The 22,037-nt window shown below is 41.2% G+C and overlaps 1 protein-coding gene across 16 annotated transcripts in view; it reads left to right on the forward strand.

Annotated features, from left to right (window-relative positions):
- Nbas (NBAS subunit of NRZ tethering complex) overlaps window positions 1–22,037 on the forward strand; it is a 341,775-nt gene that overhangs the window by 155,282 nt on the left and 164,456 nt on the right. For 10 of the 16 annotated variants that reach the window (XM_087554759.1, XM_087554760.1, XM_087554761.1 and 7 more), the window contains exons 36-38: window positions 8,354–8,518; window positions 11,864–11,977; window positions 12,254–12,341. In XM_087554759.1, the coding sequence (XP_087410885.1) occupies window positions 8,354–8,518; window positions 11,864–11,977; window positions 12,254–12,341 (367 nt within the window). The remainder of the gene's footprint in view (window positions 1–8,353; window positions 8,519–11,863; window positions 11,978–12,253; window positions 12,342–22,037) is intronic. The other 6 variants (NM_001427446.1, XM_087554763.1, XM_087554751.1 and 3 more) reach the window with 1 other exon arrangement.

Genomic DNA, 22,037 nt, shown 5'->3' on the forward strand with positions numbered 1-22,037 from the left:
AATCTAGATGTTATCTATAGCTGCAAATTGTGGAGATTCTCACACAGAGAATGAACAGGGTTCTTGCTCTTGAAAAACTTCCCCTCCAGTAAATGAAAAATCATACCAGTATATTTAATGCAGTAATTAAACATATAATGCTATGAGTGCATAGGAGATAGTAGTCTTACTAATGCCACTTAAACCTAAAAGAGAAAATACCTTATGTGTTAAGATGAATTGAGGATGAGAGACCTAGTCCATTCCGTGCTTTGTGGTGTCACAGGCAACGAAAAGATGCCCTTCTACGCTTGAAGCTGGAGAGCTGGCCCTGTCCCTCCATGGCTGCAGCTCATGTCTCTGCACCTTACCTGGGCACCACTGTAGAGTTGGCTCTGGTGGCAAAGGCAAGGATGAGCTGGCCCCAGGGCTTGAGAGCGAGAGAGCTTGCCTGCCTTTTCCAGCTGTGGCATTGGATGAGCTAGCTGAGGCAGCGCTGGAGAGCCTGCCCTGGTGGTGTGGGTGTGAGGGACCTGGTGGGCTGACAGACTCAGCTACCTACCACACAAGTCTGGATCCAAATGGCACTGCAACATCTACCCCATCTAAGAACTGCTGGAGCATGTGAAGGGGCTAGTCATACAGATCCAAAGCTGCAGCATCTCCATGACACAGGGCCAAAGACAATATCCAAGAGGAGTACTGGTGAGGATCCATTATTGATTATGTAGAAGAAGCTAGAGGCCTTGAACCAGACCAATGACTCATTGTAGTAAATATTTGCAAGTAAAAATGGGTGGATAAAAGTATATACCATGAACACACTGTAGATACACTATAGCTTCCACAAAGAGATTCTTTATTTTTCTTTTCTTTTATTGGATATTTTCTTTATTTGCATTTCAAATGCTATTCCCTTTTCTAGTTTTCCTCCAGAAACTCCCATCACATGCCCCCATGCCCTGCCTCTATGGGGGTGCTCCCCCACCCATCTACTCTCTCCCACCTTCCTGCCCTGACATTCCCCTACACTGGGGCATTGAGCCTTCACAGGACCAAGAACCTCTCCTCCCATTGATGCCCAGCAAGGCCCATCGTCTGCTACATATGTGGCCATGGGTCACTCCATGTGTACTCTTTGGTTGGTGGTTTAGTCCCTGGGAGCTCTGAGGTGTTTGGTTGGTTGATATTGTTGTTCTTTCTATGGGGTTGCAAACCCCCTCAGTTAACTCAGTCCTTTCTCTAACTCCTTCATTGGAGATCGTGTTCTCAGGACAATGTTTGGTTTTGAGCATCCGCCTCTGTATTTGTCACACTCTGACCAGAGCCTCTCACAAGACAGCTGTATCAGGCTCCTGTCAGCATGCACCTTTTGGCATCCTCACTAGTTACTGGGTTTGGTGACTACATGTGGGATGGATCCCTACGTGTGGCAGTCTCTGGATGGCCTTTCCTTCAATCTCTGCTCCACATTTTGCATTTCCTCCTATGTGTACTTTGTTCCCGCTTCAAAGAAGGACTGAAGCATCCACACTTTTGTCTTTCTTCTTCTTGAGCTTCATGTGGTGTGTAAATTGTATCTTGGGTATTCTGAGCTTTTGGGCTAATATCCACTTATCAGTGAGTGCATGTCATGTGTGTTCTTTTGTGATTGGGTTACTTCACTCAGGATGATATTTTCCAGTTCCATTCATTTGCCTACGAATTTCATGAAGTCATTGTTTTTAATACCTGGGTAATACTCCATTGTGTAGATGTACCACATTTTCTGTATCAGTTCCTTTGTTTAAGGACATCTGGGTTCTTTCCAGCCTCTGGCTATTATAAATAAGGCTGCTATGAACATAGTGGAGCATGTGTCCTTGTTATATGTTGGTGTATGCCCAGGAGTGGTATAGCTGAGTCCTCAGGTAGTACTATGTCCAATTTTCTGAGGAACTGCCAGACTGATTTCCAGAGTTGTTGTATAGCTTGCAATCCCATCAACAATGGAGGAGTGTTCCTCTTTCTCTATATCCCTGGCCATCACCTGCGGTCACCTGAGACAGCATCTGTCCTCTGACTGGTATGAGATGGAATCTCAGGGTTGTTTTGATTTGCATTTCCCTGATGACTAAGGATGTAGATAGAACACTTCTTAGGTGCTTCATGATCATTTAATATTCCTCAGTTGAGAATTCTTTGTTTAGCTCTGTACCCCATTTTTAATGGGGTTATTTGATTCTCTGGAGTCTAACTTCTTGAGTTCTTTGTATATTTTGGTTATTATCCCCCTATCTGATGTAGGCTTGGTAAAGATCTTTTCCCAATCTGTTGGTTTCTGTTTTGTCCTATTGACAGTGTTGTTTGTCTTACAGAAGCTTTGCAATTTTATGAGGTCCTATTAATAGATTTTTGATCATAGAACATAAGCCATTGGTGTTCTGTTAGGGAATTTTTCCCCTGTGCCCATGTGCTTGAGGCTCTTCCCCACTTTCTCTTCTATTAGTTTGAGTGTATCTGGTACTTGATCCACTTGGACGTGAGCTTTGTATAGGCACTAAGAATGGATCAACTTGCATTCTTCTATATGCTGACCTCCTGTTGAGCCAGCACCATTTGTTGAAAATGCTGTCTTTTTTCCATTGGATGGTTTTATCTCTTTTGTCAAAGATCAAATGGCCATTGGTGTGTAGATTCATTTCTGGGTCTGCAATTCTTTTTTTAAAGATTTATTTATTTATTATATATAAATACACTGTAGCTATCTTCACGCACACCAGAAGAGGGCATCAGATCCCATTGCAGATGGTTGTGAGCCACAATGTGGTTGCTGGGGTTTGAACTCAGGACCTCTGGAACAGCAGTCAGTGCTCTTAACCTCTGAGCCATCTCTCCAGCCTGCCTAGGGTCTGCAATTCTATTCCACTGATCTATCTGCCTATCTCTGTACCAATACCATACAGTTTTTAATCACTATTGTTCTGTAATACAGCTTGAAGTCAGGGATGGTGATTCCCCCAGAAGTTCTTTTATTATTGACGATAGTTTTCGTTATTCTGCTTGTTTTTTTTTTTTTTTTGTTATTCCAGTGAATTTACAAATTGCTCTTTCTAACTGTATGAAGAATTGAGTTGGAATTTTGATGGGGATTGCATTGAATCTGTAGATTGCTTTTGGCAAGATGACCATTTTTATAATACTAATCCTGTTAACCCATGAGCATGGGGGTTCTTTCCATCTTCTATGATCTTTGATATCTTTCTGCAGAGACTTGAAGTTTTTGTCATTCAGATCTTTCTCTTGCTCAGTTGATTATAGTCACACCAAGGTATTTTACTTTATTTGTGACTATTGTGAAGGGTGTCCTTTCCCTAATTTCTTTCTCAGCCTGTTTATTCTTTGAGTAGAGGAAGGCTACTCATTTGAATTATTTATTTTTATTTTTATTTTCTTTTTTGTGGAGTTTGCAAGGGTGCAGGGCAGGTACAAAGGAATGGAGGAATGAGTGACATTGCGTGCATCATATGAAATTCACAAAGAATCAATAAAAAGTACAAAAAAATAAACTGAGGATAGCATTTTTGTGACCTTAGAGTAAGCAAAGGCTCCTCGGTTATAAAATATGAACTTAAAGCAAAAATATATTAATATCAGTTATTACTGTTATCTTTGTTATCTTTTTTTTTTTTTTTTTTTTTGGAGGCAGGGTTTCTTTTGCACTCTTGCCTGTCTTGGAACTCACTTTGTAGACTGGGCTGACCTCAACCTCATAGATCTGCTTGCCTTTGCCTCCCAAGTGCTCCTAAGTGCTGGGAGTAGAGACATTCACCATCACCACCTGGTTTAATTTTTATCATAAGACATTATAAGAAAGTAGAATAATTCACGTGGAATTATAAATCTTATTGTTTGCATATGTAGTATGGTCTATGACCCCAAAACATGTATGAGTTCAACCTGAGTAAGAAGATGGACAACCTATTGAATAAGTGACACTCTAGAAGATATATTTCCCAGTATACAGTATAGAGATGACTAAAAAGATAATATGTACTTACAAGAGCTGCTTAAATTAAAATACCATGATATATCATATGTTAATAGTGGAGCGAGTAGGACTCTGGCTATGTCTGAGTATAGAATAGATTGCTATAGCCAATAGAGAGAGTGCTTGGCTCTGTGTGCAGAATCCAGACTTAATGTATATTCTATGCTTCAGTGATTGATTCCACTACTAGCTGTATATCCCAGAAGTCAGAGATGTTGTAAATGCTCTTCTACAGAAAGAGTTTAAGTAGCGGGACCTAGTGGTTCAGACCTCAAATCCCAGCTATTTCCCATACAGAGGCAAGAAGTTTGCAAGTTCAAAGCCTGTGTGAGCCACAGAGCAAGTTCAAGATCATCCTGGACAATGTAGAGGTTGTCACAAAATAACAAATAAAACCTGTGGTAGAGCTCAATTGTGGTACAGCACTTGACTAGCATGTCAAGACCCTAGATCAGTCACTAGTACCCACACATAAAGGGTTCTATATCGACATGCAAATCATACCATGACAGTGCCCAGCAATGTGAAAATGGGCCAAGTTAGCATGCATTCAGTGTGGTGCAGTATTGTGTGGAAGCCTATTTGGAAAGTTTTCTGGAATTTGCATATGTTTCTTGGCACAGGGTTATTCCAGTTTTAAAGCTGACCTACTGTGAATTTATTATTTATATGCATACATCTTGAATGTTTTCTGAAACTTTTAATAGTACTTTTTAAAGACAGTGTCTTACTGTCTTGCTCAGGCTTGCTATGAACTTACTGTGAGCCTAGACTAGCTTTGAACTACCTCCCAGTGTTGTTGATACAGCTATCCTCCAGTAAGTCCCCCATAAAACAACTCCTTGTGTGTTTGTTACCTTTTACTGTTTACACAAAGTATATATGTAACTCACTTTTTAAAGTCTTGGCACAGAGCAGGGATTAAAACCAACCACCATTTCTACTGCTGTCTAGTGCCCTCCTCTGTCCTCCATAGGTACGTGTACTTTGTACACACACACACACACACACACACACACACACACACACACACACACACACTTTTGTAAAAATCGTAAACCAAACAAGTAAACCCAGCACGCATTTTTCCTCATCAGTCCAGAACAGCCATATGTTGTGTACTGAAAAGCCCCATAGACCAGTAGCCATGGTGATGGAGGTCAGAGCGCCAGGACAGGATGTATGTGTTTCTATTAACTTTCTTACTGGAGCTCTGACAGTGGCGATGCTCTTTATTTTAATTGTAGTCTCCTGCTGAATGAAGACAGCATTTCTTATCTCCTGGCCTCTGTGTTCCCAGGTTGTTATCACGTTTTTTCAATTAAGTCAAGTCAAGTCATAGATCATAGAAAACGTTCTAGCCATTATTATTGGAGATGAGTTACTAAATGGCTTAGAAAATGTTTTCAGAACTGAAGTCATGGGTATTGCTAATACTTAACTCTTGTTGCAGGACATGTTTCAGAGCTTCCTTTCTACCTGGGTACATCCTACCCAGGGAGCCAGAAGATGAGTTTTCATGCTAGGCTAGCTCCACAAAGGTGGGAGCTGGCAGGTTGGAAGTTCATGGTTTCCCTCTAGGCCCCTCTTTTACTTTGGCCATGAGGTTATTGGCACAGTTTTATAGATGTTTATATACAGTTTATGTTACTCATATGTGTATATATTTCTTGCCAGTTGAAGAATCATTGAACTGGTAAACCTCTACAATAGCTTCGCCTCCTAGATTTCATGCAGTGTGTCTGAAATGTGGAGAAAGTGAGTCATTTTTGCAACACAGTTACAGGCCCATTTAAGACGTGTGCTCTTTAGCTTTGAAACTCACAGCAAGAACATTTTGTAAGGAGGTCTGATCGCAGTACGTCAGCAAAGCCGGGCTGTTGGCCCAAACTGAAGCTGAGAGGAACACTAATTTTATGGCTACCTAACCGTCAGTTGTATCTCAGTGATTAGCTTTATAATACACAGTCAGTGTAGCATGTCTTGATCTTTACTGCCGTGGCATCGTTTTCTCTTTCCATAATTAACCTTTAATCTCTAATGTTGCCTTCAGTTCATGGATACATGTTTTCTAATGTCAAAACTGCAGTAAAGCATGTAGAGAGTGTTTTAGAAGAAATGGTCTCAGGCACTGGGATTAGGGAAATTCTGGGCTTTGATTAGTGTAGCTCAAAGGCTTCTTTTGATTTTTCCTAATTGAAAGTAAACACAAGTTTACTTGTCCTAATGTTGATCCTTTCCTTTGCTCTCACCACAACTCCACAGCTCTTAGAAAAGCTCAATATTTTATGGTTCTCATAAGATGGGAATTTTGCAGGCTGTGGCAGAGAATCTTTTACTCTTCTTCATGTTGTTGGCCAAACTCTATTCCTTGTGCTTGTAGACTGAGGTCCCATTCTCTTATTGGACACACAGGACAGTTTCTGTCGAGTGTCTGAAATATTCTACAATTCATTTTATCTCCGTGATCATCCTCTGATTGGAAGGTTAGCCACTGTGGGTTTAGGATCTTTATGTTTCAAATCTTTTACCTCTACCCCTTGGCTTCTCCTTTGCAAACTTTTTTGGCCGTAGCTATGGTAAGTTTTCTGCTTTGTGGCTTTACATACTTATATTGGGCAAGTGAGTTATTTCGCCTTAATCTTTCTGCTTCTAAGGCTGTGTTAGAAGCATTGTCTATAACGGGTTTTTCCTTTTTTTTCTTTTTTCTTGGATTTTTTTATTTATTTACATTTCAAATGTTATCCCCTTTCCCATTCATAAATCCCCTGACTCATCCTCCCTCTCCCTTATTCTATGAGGATGTTCCCTCACCCATCCACCTACCCCTTCATGCCTCCCGACTGACATTACCCTACACTGGAGGGTCCAGCCTTGGCAGGACCAAGGGCTTCTTCTCCCATTGGTACCCAACAAGGCCATCCTCTGCTACATATGCAGCTGGAGCCATGGGTCTGTCCATGTGTATGTACTCTTCGGGTGTGGGTTAGTCCTGGAGCTCTGGTTGGTTGGTGTTGTTGTTCTTATGAGGGGTCTGTCCATGTGTACTCTTCGGGTGTGGTTTAGTCCTGGGGCTCTGGTTGGTTGGTGTTGTTGTTCTTATGAGGATGCAAATGCTTTCAGCTCCTTCAGTCCTTTCTCTGTCTCCTCCATTGGGGACCCTGTTCTCAGTTCTATGGATGGCTGCGAGTGTCCACCTCTATATGTGTCATGCTCTGGCAGAGCCTCTCCGGAGACAGCTATATCAGGCTCCTGTCAGCATGCACTTCTTGGCATCAGCAATATTGTCTGGGTTTGTATGTATATGGGCTGGATCCCCAGGTGGGGCAGTCTCGGGATGGCCTTTCCTTCAGTCTCTGCTCCAAACTATGTCTCTGTATTTCCTCCTATGAATATTTTTGTTCACCCTTCTAAGAAGGACTGCAGTATCTGCACTTTGGTCGTCCTTCTGTTTGAGCTTCATTTGGTCTATTGATTGTATCTTGGGTAATCTGAGCCTTTGGGCTAATATCCACTTATCAGTGAGTGCATACCATGTGTGCTCTTTTGTGACTGGGTTGCCTCATTCAGGATGATATTTTCTAGTTCCATGCATTTGCCTATGAGTTTCATGAAGTCATTGTTTTTGATAGTTGTATAGTACTCCATTGTGTACATGTACCATCATTTTCTGTTGAGGGACATCTGGGTTCTTTCCAGCTTCTGGCTATTATAAATGGGGTTGCTATGAACATAGTGGAACATATGTCCTTGTTATATGTTGGGGCATCTTTTGAGTATATGCCCATGAGAAGTATAGTTGGGTCCTCAGGTAGTACTGTGTCCAATTTTGTGAGGAATCGTTCAGGTTTTTAAAGGGATAAGTAGCATTTTTGCTGAATTGCTCAAGATTGGCAGGAGGTTAGATCTTTTAAGTAATATTATTCATCTCCTTGGTTGGATGAAAAGTTATTCCTTTTATATTGATAAGTAGCTTATTGAAATTGTCTACTTTGTTAGGGTCTTAGAACATTGATCAATTAAATGATTTACTTCTTAATTTAATGACTAATTAAAAAGTGTGGTTATTAGCTTGGTAAAAATAAAGAGCACATCACTCCTTTGCAGGTCTAGTGAAAATGAGTGTTGACTTGATGCATTGATATTCTTTCTGTTGTCCTTTGTGAGCTTAGTGGTGAACAATGAACTATTAGTATTTCTTTCACTTCTGTTTAGTTACTGACTAACATGGATTTTCAATTTGTTTATTTTGGTGTTTAATGAGTCTAATTATTGCCCACAGCTTTGTCTGTGCTCAGTCTTAGCAATGGCCGTTTTACACTGCCCATTGTCTTTTCAATGTAGGATGATACTTCTTTGGGCAGCAGTTCAGCAGACCTGTTACAGTGGACCACTGCAACCACCATGAGAGTCTTGTCCAATACCACGACTACTACCAGGGCTGTGCTGCAAGCTGTCAGCGATGGGCAGTGGTGGAAGAAGTCCTTGGCATACCTGCGGCCCCTCCAGGTAAGCAAGGCTCCTTTATGATCTAAACGAGTTCATCATCATTGCTACTAGTTGTCACAATAAAATCTCTGATTGTCAAATATTTTAAGAAATCTGGTCCTCCCATCTGGTAAGGCATGAGCAATCCATTTCATGAATGTAATGCTGCTCCATGCAGTGCTTGTAAGGACACTGAGATTCGTTTGGGTAGCATCTGGTTTATTCTCAGGATTAAAATTCAGGGAGACAAAAGAAGAGAATGGGTCTGAGTACTCAGTTGCTTCTGCTGTATTTCTGTTTGATTGCAGTTGAGGATAGGTGATGTCAGCTTGGGGACAGGTTTACAGACTTCTGTTTCTGCCCTGGAGTTACAGGCTTGAGGCTGTTTTGGTGATATTTTTAATCTTCTACCCTTATTGCCTTCTCTACTTTGCCACACTGCAGTTGTTTTTACTGTAATGAAAATAAAGCATGAAGAAATGTGGGTTCAGCACCAGTGCATCCCCAGTACTCATGAAATTGACACTCATGTGTTTACTCACCATCTACCCATTCATTCATTTAGCATATATGTACAAGTCACTTTCTTTGGCTCACGTACAGGTATAAATGCTGGGAATAGAATGAGAGAAGACTTTAATGTAATTTCATTGTCAGCAATGGTAGAGGAGATGAAACATTTGCATAATAGAGAAATGGTACTGTGATGTAAAGATAACTCCAATACCTCTGATACCCAAAACGTTTTTGAGCTAATGAGTAAATAGTTCAAGAGGCATTGTAACACTTGACATAGACGCGTATTACAGAAATGTGATAATAAAAACAACATGTTAGTGATCTCCAAACAGACACGGTCTACTGTCCAATGGACTTGGGTAGAAAATTTAGAAAGTAGGCCATCCTTCTAAAACCACCTAACTCTTAATTATTGCACCAGAATGATATAGAAGGGGAAAATTAGCCTCTTTAACAAGAGGTCCTGGGAAACCTGAATATCTACAGACACAAGAGTGAAACTGGATCCCTCTTGATGCCATGCTGAGTCCTTAATCCAAGACCTGAAACTTAGGATACTATAGGACAACCTAGGTAGGGTTCTAGGCAGTAACTTTCTGAATTGGACTCCAGTTGGTCAGGAAATGACAAACAGGACTGTATCAAACTAGAAAAGTTCTGCAGAGCCAAAGGAAGGGTCAGCATTCTGATGGAGAAATTCTTGCTGAATAGTCAGTTGTTGGACAAAGATTTACTATTTAGAATACATAAGGAACTCCAATATTTAAATAATTAGAGTAAAAATGATCAAATTGATAGATGGACAGGCAGACATTTGTAAGGAAGTACAAATGGATAGTGAATACCTGAAAAAATGTTCAACATTTTTATCTACTAGATAAATGAAAATCAAAACTATGGTAATTATCTGTTTAAAACCAGAATGGCAATTATCACCAAGGAATAACGAACACTGGCAAGGCTTTGGGGAAGAAAGAAGCCTATTCCTGCTGGGGGAGTATAAATCATTCGAGCCAATATGGAAATGGCTACAGAGGTTTCTCAAATGCAAACAGAACTTCCATTCTGTGACCCACTCACAGCACTTCAGGTTATGTGTCCAGAAGAGTCAGTTCGATGACTGCAGCTTTACACTTGTGTTCCTGTGACACCATTCATGTTGCTAAACTATGGACTCACTCTAGATGCCTGTCAACAAAGAAAAGATAAATGAAAAACTGTGGTTTGTATTCAGAATGGAGTTTTGCTCAGTTATGAAGAGCAAAACGGATATTCTCAGAAAAAAATGGTAGAACTGGCAATGATCATGTTAATTGAAATAAGCCAAGCTTAGAAAATCAAGGTCCCATTTTCTGTCTTGTTTGAAAACTTGAGTGGGACCTGAACTCAAAAGTGGATATGTAGAAAGGAGATGGAGGTATAAGTATTAAGGTGTGTGTGGTCAAGGCCCATCACTCACACAATGACCGCCCGTGTGTAGTCAGTAGGAACGACAAATGCAAAAGTTACATCTGAAGAAAACCAGTAAGAATGAATACAAAAGAGCTTGAACATTTAAATGAATCATGACTTTATTGAGACAGTAAAGTTTTGATTTAGAGGGAAGTTAGATTTTTTTTTCATTAAATAATCATTTCATGCAGAAGTGTGATTGAACCACATAGGCAGATCCAAAGCCCTTCTTAGAGCATACAGGACGGAGTGGCTTTTAGTGGGGAGTTCAGTGTGAAAGCCTAGTGCAGGCTGTGACATATCTGCAGGAAATGGAAAGCTGTTGGAGTCTGTCTCCTGCAGTTTTTCTTAGTGAGATCGTGTAAGTCCCCTGTAGAAAGGCAGTGATCTTAGCTGGAGGCAGAGACAGGCCTCTAGTTAGCTCTTTAGGTGGGGGATACCAGTCCTTTCAAACACGTAATCATGAAGGATGTGGAAGCAGCTTGGATGGTCTGCTTGGTTGGTAATGGAGTTACTGAGGTACTGAAGTACTGGCCTTGTCATGTTGCCATGGGGGCGGATTTTTCTTTTACCTTTTTTTTTTTGAAGGTTTATGTGTAAAGTGTGCAACACTATTATTAATATATGATTTTATTAAACAGTTTCATTGTTTCCTGGACTGTACCTGCCAAAAAGTCTGCAGTAGTCTTTGCAAGAATATCTTTTCCTTAACTTTCCCCATGAGGGGGTTTTCTATCTATTGGAGGAGAACACAGAAGTCTAATGACTGTGGCAGGGCAATAGGTGTTTACAATCAGGAATGGTGATAACGCCCACGCATGCTTGGGTGAGGAGTGATAGTGAAGGATTCCAGCTAGTGAAGCGGGCACCATCACGGTTTGGAAGGACTCGAGCACATGGGCATGAGGCAGGCCTGGAGAAATAATCCGACCTCAGCAAGCAGCCAGCCTTGGGGGGACCCTTTCAATGGGAGGGAGGTACATAGGCCTGTAAGTGGCATGTTGGTGTTCACATTTAATGCGCTGAGGATCATTCTGTGTTGCTGCTGCTCACCTTGAAGAAGAGAGCCTCTGAAGAGAGCCACTGCGAGTGACATCTTAGGATGGTTGTTCTAACTGTGGTATAGAAAACTCAGTTTATGTAGCACTGATGGCCCCACTATTTCTGATTTATTGATATCAACAAGGTCTTGGGGTACATTGAAGTGCTGCCCATATGCTGTAGCTACTGTTCTTAAATTTGCTACTGGGCATTGGTGTCACTCTGTCCTAGATGTACAAGACACACTGATTACCTTCTCCTGGAATCAGCATCCGCACTTCCTATCCTTCCTCTTCTCCCTTCTGCCTGTCCTTGATCTCTCTTTTAATCCAGTTTTCTTCACGTTCTTCTTAGGGGCAGGACTTTGGTGGAGCATATCGAATTGGAACTGTAGCCAATGATGATCTAGAAAGACAAGGATGCCACCCTTTTTACGAGTCAGTCATTGCTAATCCCTTTGTCACTGAGGTAAGGACAATGTGCATGAGAAGATAGGCTTAACTGCACAAGGAGAAGTGAAGCTTTTCTTCGGCTTCACTCTTCCGATGTTGGTTTTAGGATTTGTTTCTTGTTCATCATATGATATAGTGTAATATGAAAATCCACTAAAATCCTAAATAAAACAATGTACATTAGTGAAAACCAGTTATTCGGTTCACTAGAAGCCATAGAACTCGGCAATCATGTTTTCTAAGAGAAAGTGCTACTTCTGTGTCATCTGAAGTGACCTGTGCCACCCATCAGCAGGTCCCTGTGGAAAGTCTTGCCGAAGTGTTGCTGAGAACTGGAAAGCTGGCAGAGGCCAAGGCACAAGTGTTCCCGACCACAGAAGGTCAGTCATGCTGTGATCGATCTCTCAGATCTCTCAGCAGGCATAGGTCCTGTTCCAAGAGCAACGAGTGTGTGAATGTGTGGAGAGTTTGGAGAAATATAATGTCAGTGCTTTTGAATTATCTAATGGCATCTATCCATTTGTCACAAGTATTTATCAAATTCTTACCGTTTTCTGGATACACATTTAAAAGGGTGAATAACATACAGTTCCTGTCTTCATGTTGCTGATTGTCATAGTGAATGGTGTCCCCTCTCAGTGTTTATTTGTTCTTTGAAAGGAGGGCTGTGGTTGACCTAACAGAGTTTCTCCATAGTGACATATATTTTCAGGTAGAATTTTTTAGAAAAGAAAGAGATGTGCAAGTTTACTAAAGACAGCTTACTTGTCTTTATCTTCCACTTCTTTTTAGGTTCATATTTCTTTTGGAATTTCTCAGCATTTAAAAATTATTTTAAATTACATTTGTGTGTGTGTGTGCATGTGCGTGTGTGTGTGTGTGTGCATGTGTGTGTGTGCATGTGTGTGCATGTGTGTGTGTGCGTGTGTGTGTGCATGTGTGTGTGTGTGTGCGTGTGTGCGTGTGTGTGTGTGCATGCGTGTATGTGTGTCTGTGTGAAAGGACAACTTGAGAGTCAGTTCTTCTTCCCACCCAGTGAGTTCATGAGGTGGGCCGGCACCTCCACTTCTGAGCATCTCACCTGCCTCGGGTGTTTGTTCAGTAACCTCTGCTCTCCTTCCCTTTGTGATCAGTTTCCTGGGATTCATCATGGAGTGCTTTGGAGAGGTGTGACTATCGATTTTGGATATATAACTTCTTTGGGATATATAACCAGATATATAAACATCTGGTTTGCATCTGGTTTGCAGACTAACATTGCAAATTAAATTCATATACATTGCTAAAATAGGGCAGTTTAAAAAAATACATATATGTTAAATTATGTTGTAAAGTTCCTGTGACTCATTTTCTTCAGCTACCATGGAATTTCGTGAGTTCCTTTATCAGCTTGTTTATTCTCTCTGCTGATACTGGTTCTGTGTTGATTCCGGGGCTGGAATGCGTCTTTTGTGCTATGCTTGGCTGGCTCTTCCCAGCAATCTTTGATTCCCAGTGAGAGCTGTAAGAAGGTTTTGATGAGCAGGGTGCCATAAGGCACGATGCCCTCATTTCAGTCCTATCAGTTTACCATAGTGGCTGGTCTGGTAGAAGAGGCCCTGGGCTATGGTGATATGATTAATGAGTTATGATCTTATGTGGAAGAAAAATGTTATGCGATACTAGCAGCAGTGTAGTCGTTAGGGAAGAGATGTGATCTTTTCTACTTGGGCTTGTAATGGCAGTGGTTTCTAGACATCCGTGGTAATTGTAGTAGTAAAGTACCTGAGTGGTTGTGAGCCTAGCTGCCTGAGTGCTTGGGCACTGGACTTACATAACTGTTCTAGAAAGAAACTTCTGTGGAGATTAGGTAACAACACTGAGATTGAACATGTGACATTTATTTGTAAGCAAAGACTTTTCCCTCCAAAATTTTATTAAAATATTTACTACGCATAATAAAATTAAAAAAAAAAACTTCACCAAGTAGCCCCATTGCCTTCTGCCTAGAGTTGACATTTATCTTTTACTATGCATTCTGTAGTTTTATTTCTTTACCCTTCTACCACCACTTATGTCAAGGTAAGTTGCAGACACTACAACACTTCTATCCTCAACATTGAACTGTGGAGATTTTAATATAAGTTAATATTTATTGCTTCTCTAAAAGATAAAGATATACAGTGAAACAGAACAATAGTGCCAGTGCCTTTATGACCCTCTACCCCGTTAAGAAACAGACGTACTGTCACCCCAGAGCTGTCACTTCCTGCTCAGTGTACTTCCCACCCCACTAGAAGACCCTCATGTTCTTACTTTACCACTGTACACACTCTCTGATAGCTGTATATGCGTGTAGTAGAATAATCTGGTGTTCACTCTCCTTATGTAAAGCCTGATTTGAGAGTGTTTGAGATCTGTCCGTGGGCACGACCTTTAGTACACTGTCTTTGTTCTCTGCTATTGAGCATTGCTGTGTTGAATGACTATGAAACAGAGCGTTTATTTTCTTCTGAAGACATGGCAGATTCTGACTGTGGCCGTTATAAAAAGATGCTATGGGCTTCCTCATGCAAGTGTCGTGGATACATGTTTTTATTTCAGTTAAGCAAATTTTGAATTTGGCATAGCTGGATTAAAGACTATGCATTTGATTCCTTCTGAAAATGCCAGACTTCTTTTAGCGTTTAAAGTGGTGGGTTTTATGGGTTCAAGTTCTTCAGCCTTGCAGGTTCTGACGAGTACAGCATGTTGGCATACCTTCCATAATACTCCACTCTGAAGACGATGATCCCCATGCCATCTGTTCTGTTAAGTGGCAGCACTTCCAGAGTCTGTCGTTTGGTGCTTCCCAGTACCTATGTCAGTGTTGGTGGGAGATGTCAAAGCACCGACAGTTCCTTTTTAGGAAGCCTCACTTGGGGGAAGCCAGCTCCTTATGAAGACTCAACAAAGACTCCCAGGAAGGAGAAAGAAACAGAATTGGGATTTATGAAAGAAGATCAGTTAGCATACACCCAAGGCTAGGTGGGGCCGTCTCAGGAGAGTCATGTGTCTGACAAATGTTGTGTGTATGATTTTGTGAACTGTAAGATTATGGCAATGAAAGGATATAATCTGAAGGTAGGTTTAATCTTTAAGGTAGTATAGTTAATTGTTAAACAATTTCCCTCTGTAAAGGTGCCTGTAATGTGGCTTACATGGTGCCCTGTTGGGTTAAGATAAGAAAGAAGTGCTGATTAGGCTGAACTCAGTTTACACAGAAATTGGCCTTATGCCTGGCTTATTAGCCATTTTAATTCTTGACTCCATAGGCCTTTGCAGCCATTTTGATCCCCACACATTCTGCCCAAATAGGAAAATTTAACTTTCATTGTTTAAACATTGGGTGGATCTTGAAAAGGTTTTATTGTTTTTGTGATCTGGAGAGGGACACAGATACATGTGCTTGATTAATCTTACAGTAGGACCTCTGTATGAAGAAGGATCTGGAAGGAGAGAGACTGAAGGGACTAGGTAGAGAGGAGATGGAAGGATGTTACAAGTCATGATTTTAAAGGACAAAAAACTATTCAGGAATCTGTGGACTGAGATAAAAGGTATGTGTGTGAAAGCCTTTGGTGGCGATTCCTTAGTAGTTTTGATAACTTCTTGCTTCTTGAGAGCATAGAAGAGACTAAGGTCCTTGATGCCTCTAGAGTTTTAAGTCTGGTATACAAGGAGAAGAGTGAAAGACTTCAGAAATACTAAAAACATTGGGTAAAGATTAAGTTGGGGCAAAATTTATGTGCCATGTTCAACTGATATTTGGTAATATATGTTTTCTGAGATGGTTAAGTGAAAAGGGAAATAGACTAGAGAATCTGTTGACATGAAAGTTTATTCCAGGGGATAAACTGTAAAATGGGACTAAGATAAAGAAATGACAGCCACCTTCACCCAACACTCAAGGAAGAAGAGGTAGAAGATTATTTGGGGACAGGTAAAGGAAAATTCATGCTGTTGAACCCTACAAACAAAATTATCTATTGTTGTACAGCACCATTGTAAGAGTTGAAAAAATTCTCACAGCCTATGGTTTCATATCAGTTGGGACACAGCAATGCAGAACCCAGAGAATAGACAGCAAGGACGTGACTACCATGTGCAGAACCACTTCTGAAGATGAACAGTGAAAAGGAGGGATGTTGTTGAGGTGTTAGAATGGCTAGATTGCCTTTATGCCCATGGCTTGTGTGTTGGCAGAAGGCCCACAGGAAAAGAAGGACGTACTGGGACTCTGAAATCTCCTTTGCAGATGAGCAGAAAGCATTGCCATCTTCCACAGGGAAGCTGAGGGACAACTGGCTCATCTGACTGTTGAGTGCTGTAGGAGTGAGAGACAACAGCAAACACAGCCTGGGTGCACACATTCCCTTAATCAGGGATGGCTGTTTGAGTGTATACTTCCTTCAGAGTGAAATCCGTCTTCATCCTTAAATGCAATTACTAATTCATTAATTATGATTATATCAAATGGAAGTAATAGCCTCCTTTACCACTGTAGTATTTATTACAGAAAGGACTTCCTATCCTTCAGTATTCAGGGGAAAATCAAAACAAGTCCCAACTGAAAAAAAGCACCTCAAGCCAACCACTGACAGAGGAAGGGCGCGACTGAGTGCTCTGTGTGCTGGAGACCTGCTTTGCTTCACTTGCTCTTCACTTAAGAGGCCAACATGCTCAGACCCCAAATCCAAGATGCTCTGAAAACCAAAGGGCTTTTTAAAAGTAACTCGTTGACATGTAAGCCTGAACTAAGCTGGCACGAGGCTATTACGGTCTCTGCTTATCCTCTGCAGTGAGACTGTGGAATGCTCTGCAGCACATTCATTAATGTCTTTGCTTACTGGCCGGTCCCAGACTGTGCTGAAGGTGTCCTCCATAACATACAGCAGAACTCCTAGAGTCTGAAGCTGTCTCTGTGCTGAAACTCAAATCAGCAGTATTTCCAGGGCTGTCTAACTTTAAAGAGGGCTCCCTTCCTGTTCTGTCATTTCACGATACAGTTCTGCATCCTGCCTAGTCGTTCTGAATCATACCTGGGGTTTCAGGTTCTTCAGGAGTACAGACACATGGGTATGTAAATGGCAGTCACGAAGGAAGTGGTTGCTACAGGCCCTAAAACAAGGGTTAAAAAAAAGGTAGTCAGCAGTGTCCAGAGGATCAGGAAAAGCACATATAAAGGCCTTTATGTTTTCATAAACGGTTAACTGTGGGTAACATGCATAGCCTGAGACTCTTGACTTAGACTGTCATGTGTAGTAGCAGGCCCTGGAGTGATTAAAACGGGGAAGTATTAGACAGTATATAACAGCCATGTCAGAGAAATTGGTTCAGAGTTTGGAGTCTGGGTTTGGTCAAAGCTATGCTCACAGGCAAGTTGGTCACCATTTCCAGCATCAGCTGACTCTGGGAGGACAGCCTCTCTGGGGTAAGTAAGGACTCCACAATGTCAAAGCTTTGTACACACAGACAACAGACTGTATCATCAGCCTGCCTGTGTATCTGGTGTCTGTAGATGCTGTTGCTTTGGAGCAAACAGTTGTGTCCACAGTGATGACTCTCATTGCTGGGCAATAACAGCCCTTAGAGAAACTTCCAAGTATGATTTTTGTGTGAGAAATTATCCTATTTTCTATTCTTTTTTTGGTATGAACTGTGTATGTGTTATACAATGCATGCATGCATGCATACATACATTTATACACACATACACATACGCACACACAAGTTTAGGATGTTAGTAACAGTTTGGGACTTGTATCTGAGATACAAGTATAGCTCTTTTTAAAATAAGCCTTCTGGAATTCCTGAATCCAGTGAAGGTTTTCCCTTCAGAGATGCTTGCGGGAGGCTGTCTATTCTCACTGCCTTCATTTCTCTTCAGCTTACCTTATTTGTTTGCTGTGGAGAATCTTCTACATTGTAAGCATAGTCTCAGGAACATCCCCCGTGGTAGCAAACTTTCATGCCTCAGTGGAACTTCATTTTGTGGAAACAGCAAAATGCACAGTAAATCAAGGAAAAGTTGAGTTGATGTTACAATAAAGATGTGATGAGAAGATTGTCAGTAGTGGGACTTAATTTCCCAGGTGAGCTTGGTCCAGCCACAGTTCTGGGAAATAAAGGTCCTGCACTCGTTGGAGCAAAGCCATACACATGAGGTTGATGCTCCCGAGGGATCTCCAGGATGAGATGAGTGGGTTTAGATAAAGACGTAAGATGATCTGAAAAAAAAAAAAGTGGAGTAGTAATGGAAATAAGCTAGGTCAAGTTTCAATTAAAAGTCATATTTGGAAAAAAAAACTTCAGGAAATAACATTAGCTGGGAACAGTTCTCAGTGTGTGAGGGAGTGGGCTGTTCACTCCTTTAAGATAAGCTTCCCCAAGGACTGGTAGACAGATACCGAATGGTAGACATTGTGAGACAGATGGGGTCAGAACGTGAGCGCTCCTCCGAGAGTTCCTGGGAAGTTCAGTCCCATGACTGACGACTGCGTGTGGGCGTTTGTCATGCGCAGTTGCGTTTTCCTTAAGTAGTCCAGAGTCTTGAGCAGCTACCCCTCACATGCTTTCTTCTGTAGCTTTCAAGCGTCTGCAGTGGACAGCTTGTGCCGTGGTTCATCTTTAAGCTTGAAGTCGTCAGGGACACGTTAATTGTCTGGTACTTCTGTTTTGTTCCTATAGTTGTTGATGAAAAGGTGATTTTGGCTTCTTATATTGTACTTTTAAATCATTTCTTCAGAGGAAAATATATTGTTTTCTCTTGTCCTAATTCATTGATTTCTGAATGTCAAAGACTTTGCTTCTTATTTTAGGGAATGTCTAGTTAGAGAAAGTTTCTCTTGATTCTGATTGAGGGACTGAGGTTGGAAATGGGTTTTGAAGTGAATATCTATTGGTTAGAAACCATTTTTAGAAGTATATGATTTCTCTGGAGGCCTGAATGTGGTTCCTTTTGTTCCTAAGGGTTGGAGAAAACATTGGGGGTGGAACTCTTCTTTACAGAAACACAACATTTTTCCAGAGGCACAGTGGAGAAAACTCAGTATTTTCTTCTATGAATCACCACAGGAAAATTTAAATTCTAGGGCACCTTTTGCACTTACAGGTTGTACCTCATTATTCTAGCCATCAGTTAAGCTTAGATTATAATAATAACTTAAATATTTGTCCAAGTAGAGCAAGCCTCCTGTGGGAATCTCGCAAAATATTTCTAGAGTCAAATTTTATTTCCTTTGGATTATTCACATAGAATTCTCTTTCGTTTTAGTATGTTTTTATTTAAAAAACTTTCTTTAAAAATTTTGTATGCACACGCATGCGTACACACAGACACAGACACAGACACAGACACACACACACACACACACACACACACACACACACACACACACACCTCATATGCACTGAAATTAACAAGGTCCAAAAGCTTCTAGAGTTCACTGAGCTTTTATCCAGTTAGTTACCATTTTGCACAGAGGCTCTAGACCCTCTCACTGGGTTTTTACTTTCGACATGGAATAGATGTCCATGCAATTTTGCACCACTCACCACAGAAAATGTGTGACAGCTCGCAAAAGGCAGCTTTGCGTCTTCCTTCATAACTCATGTTCATTGCTTACATTTCAGTCCATCCTCATCCCCTAGAAGTTGGCTATTCTTCTCTTCCTGTCATACAGTATTCACATGTACATTTTTACATATGTGCATATGTAATATTCTAGATTCCACAAATGAAAGAGAACATGCAGATTTTTCTATGTGTGCTATTGCTTAATATCATACTTTCTAAATCTTCCATTTTCCTTCAAGCCTCATGATTTTATTTTTCTTTACTGCTGGATAGTATTCCATCACACACACACACACACACACACACACACACACACACACACACACACACACACACACCAAATTCTCATTCCCCATTCACCTGTTGTTGGACAGCGAGATTGATTCCAATTGAGTGCTGTAGTAGATAAAGCAACAATTGTGGGGTGCTCAATGGTGGGACTGAGTACAACTTTTAATAATACTGTTTTTTAAAGAACAATTAATTCAAGTGTATATGATTACAAGAAATTTGACTAAGGCCACAAATAAGTAGACTGCATCCGTATCAAGACAAATTGTGTGTAAACCTAGAACTGATTGACCATGGACTGGCTTATTAAGGTCATGATTTTGGAGGTTGTTGCTTATAATAATTTTTGTGGAAGACTGGCTAATGGCTAGAGAATTTTAACACATGAGTAAAGCCAATGACTGGCTTTCTTTTTGTGGATCATGAGCTAGAGTGTTGTTCTTGGAAAGAACAAAATCATCTTTGTTGTAGTAACTGGGACTCTTCCTAAATTATGAACTTAGGTTTTTAATTTTATTTTCTACTTAATTAATTAATATCCCAAATGCTGCTCCCTCATAGTTCCCCCTCACAGAGTCCCCCCTTTTCTCCTCTATCCTCTTTGCCTCTGAGAGAGTGGGTCCCCACTGGGTATCCTTCCACCCTGGTGCATCAGGTCTCTGCAGGATTATGCACGTCCTTCCCACTGAGGTGGGACAAGGCAGCCCTCTGCTACATATGTGCCAGGGGGCCTCGGTTGAACCCATACTTATTAGTTGGTGGCTCTGTCTCTGAGAGCTCCCAGGGGTGCAGGTTTGTTGACACTATTGGTCTTCCTGTGTGGTTCCTATCCTCTTAGGGCCTTTAATCCTTCTAACTCTTCCATAAGCATCCCCAACATCTATCCCATTCTTGGCATCTGTCTCAGTCAGCTGCTGTGTAGAGCCTCTGAGAGGACAATTAAGTTTCTATCTGTAAGCACAGCAGTGTATCAGTAGTGTCAGGGATTGGTGCTTGCCCATGGGATGTATCTAAGGTTTGGGCGATTATTGGTTGGCCATTCCTTCAGTCTTTGCTTCAAGGTTGTCCCTACATTTCTTTTAGACAGGACAAAGTTTGGGTTGAATTTGTGGGTAGTTTGGTGTCCTTATCCGTTCACTGGGGGTCCTGCCTGGCTACAAGGGGTGGCCTATTTAGGTTCCATGTCCCACTGTTAGGCATTTCAGCTAAGGTCACCCACATTGATTCCTGTTAGTTTCCCCCATCCTAGTTCTCTGGGACTTTCTAGAGAACCCCCAGCCCCCAGCAACTGCAGATTTCTATTCATTCTCCCGGCCTTCGAGCCTCTTTCCTGTCTCTCCCCATACCTTATCCTGCCACTTATATCCCTCCTGTTCCCCTCTCCCACCCGGGCCCCTCCTTCCCCTGCCTCTCATGACATGCCCAGGAGTGGTATAGTCAGGTCTTCAAGTACAACTATTTCCAGTTTTCTGAGGAACTGCCAGATTGATTTCCAGAGTGGTTGTACAAGTTTGCAATTCCACACTGTATGTTTTTTATTTTTAAATTGTATTTTATATGTATTGGTGTTTTGTGTGTGTACATGTATGTCTGTTTACCATGTATGTGCCTGTTGCTTACAGAGACCAGAAGAAGGCTTTGGATCTCCTGCAACTGACATTATGAGTGGTTGTGTTAGCATGTAGGTTCTGGGAATCGAACCTGGGTTCTGTTGAAGAGCAGCCACCATTGAACCATCCCTGCAGCTCCTTATAAAGCTGTTCCACTGTACCAGTCTTAGCATATTCATGTAATCACCTCAGTTAGCCACTCTTAAAACACATGATTTTGCAGCATGGCCCAAGTCTTTAAAAAGACTGTTCTGAGGACATCATGGTTGTCTTTATGCTTGAGCTTTGCAAGAACTTCTCTGAACAGGTTGCCTCAAGTGTTAGTAAAACACACTTCAAACTTGCTTGGTTATGGGTAGGTTATTGTTAACAGTTTTATCTGATGTATGTCAAGTCAGTGTCAAGTAGATTTTCAGGAACAGTTAAAGCATCTGAAGCTATTTGTCCATTGAAATTGTATAATGCTGAAAGCACGATACTTTTAACAGAGAATGCCCTGTAAGTTTTAAAGATTTTTAAGAGTATCATACATGTGTACAATAACCTATTTCCATCTCAGTTTCCCACATAGCTCTCTG

This window comes from Rattus norvegicus, chromosome 6 (assembly GCF_021556685.1).
Source record: "Rattus norvegicus strain SHRSP/BbbUtx chromosome 6, alternate assembly SHRSP_T2T, whole genome shotgun sequence".
In the NCBI taxonomy this organism is placed as follows: Eukaryota; Metazoa; Chordata; class Mammalia; order Rodentia; family Muridae; genus Rattus; species Rattus norvegicus.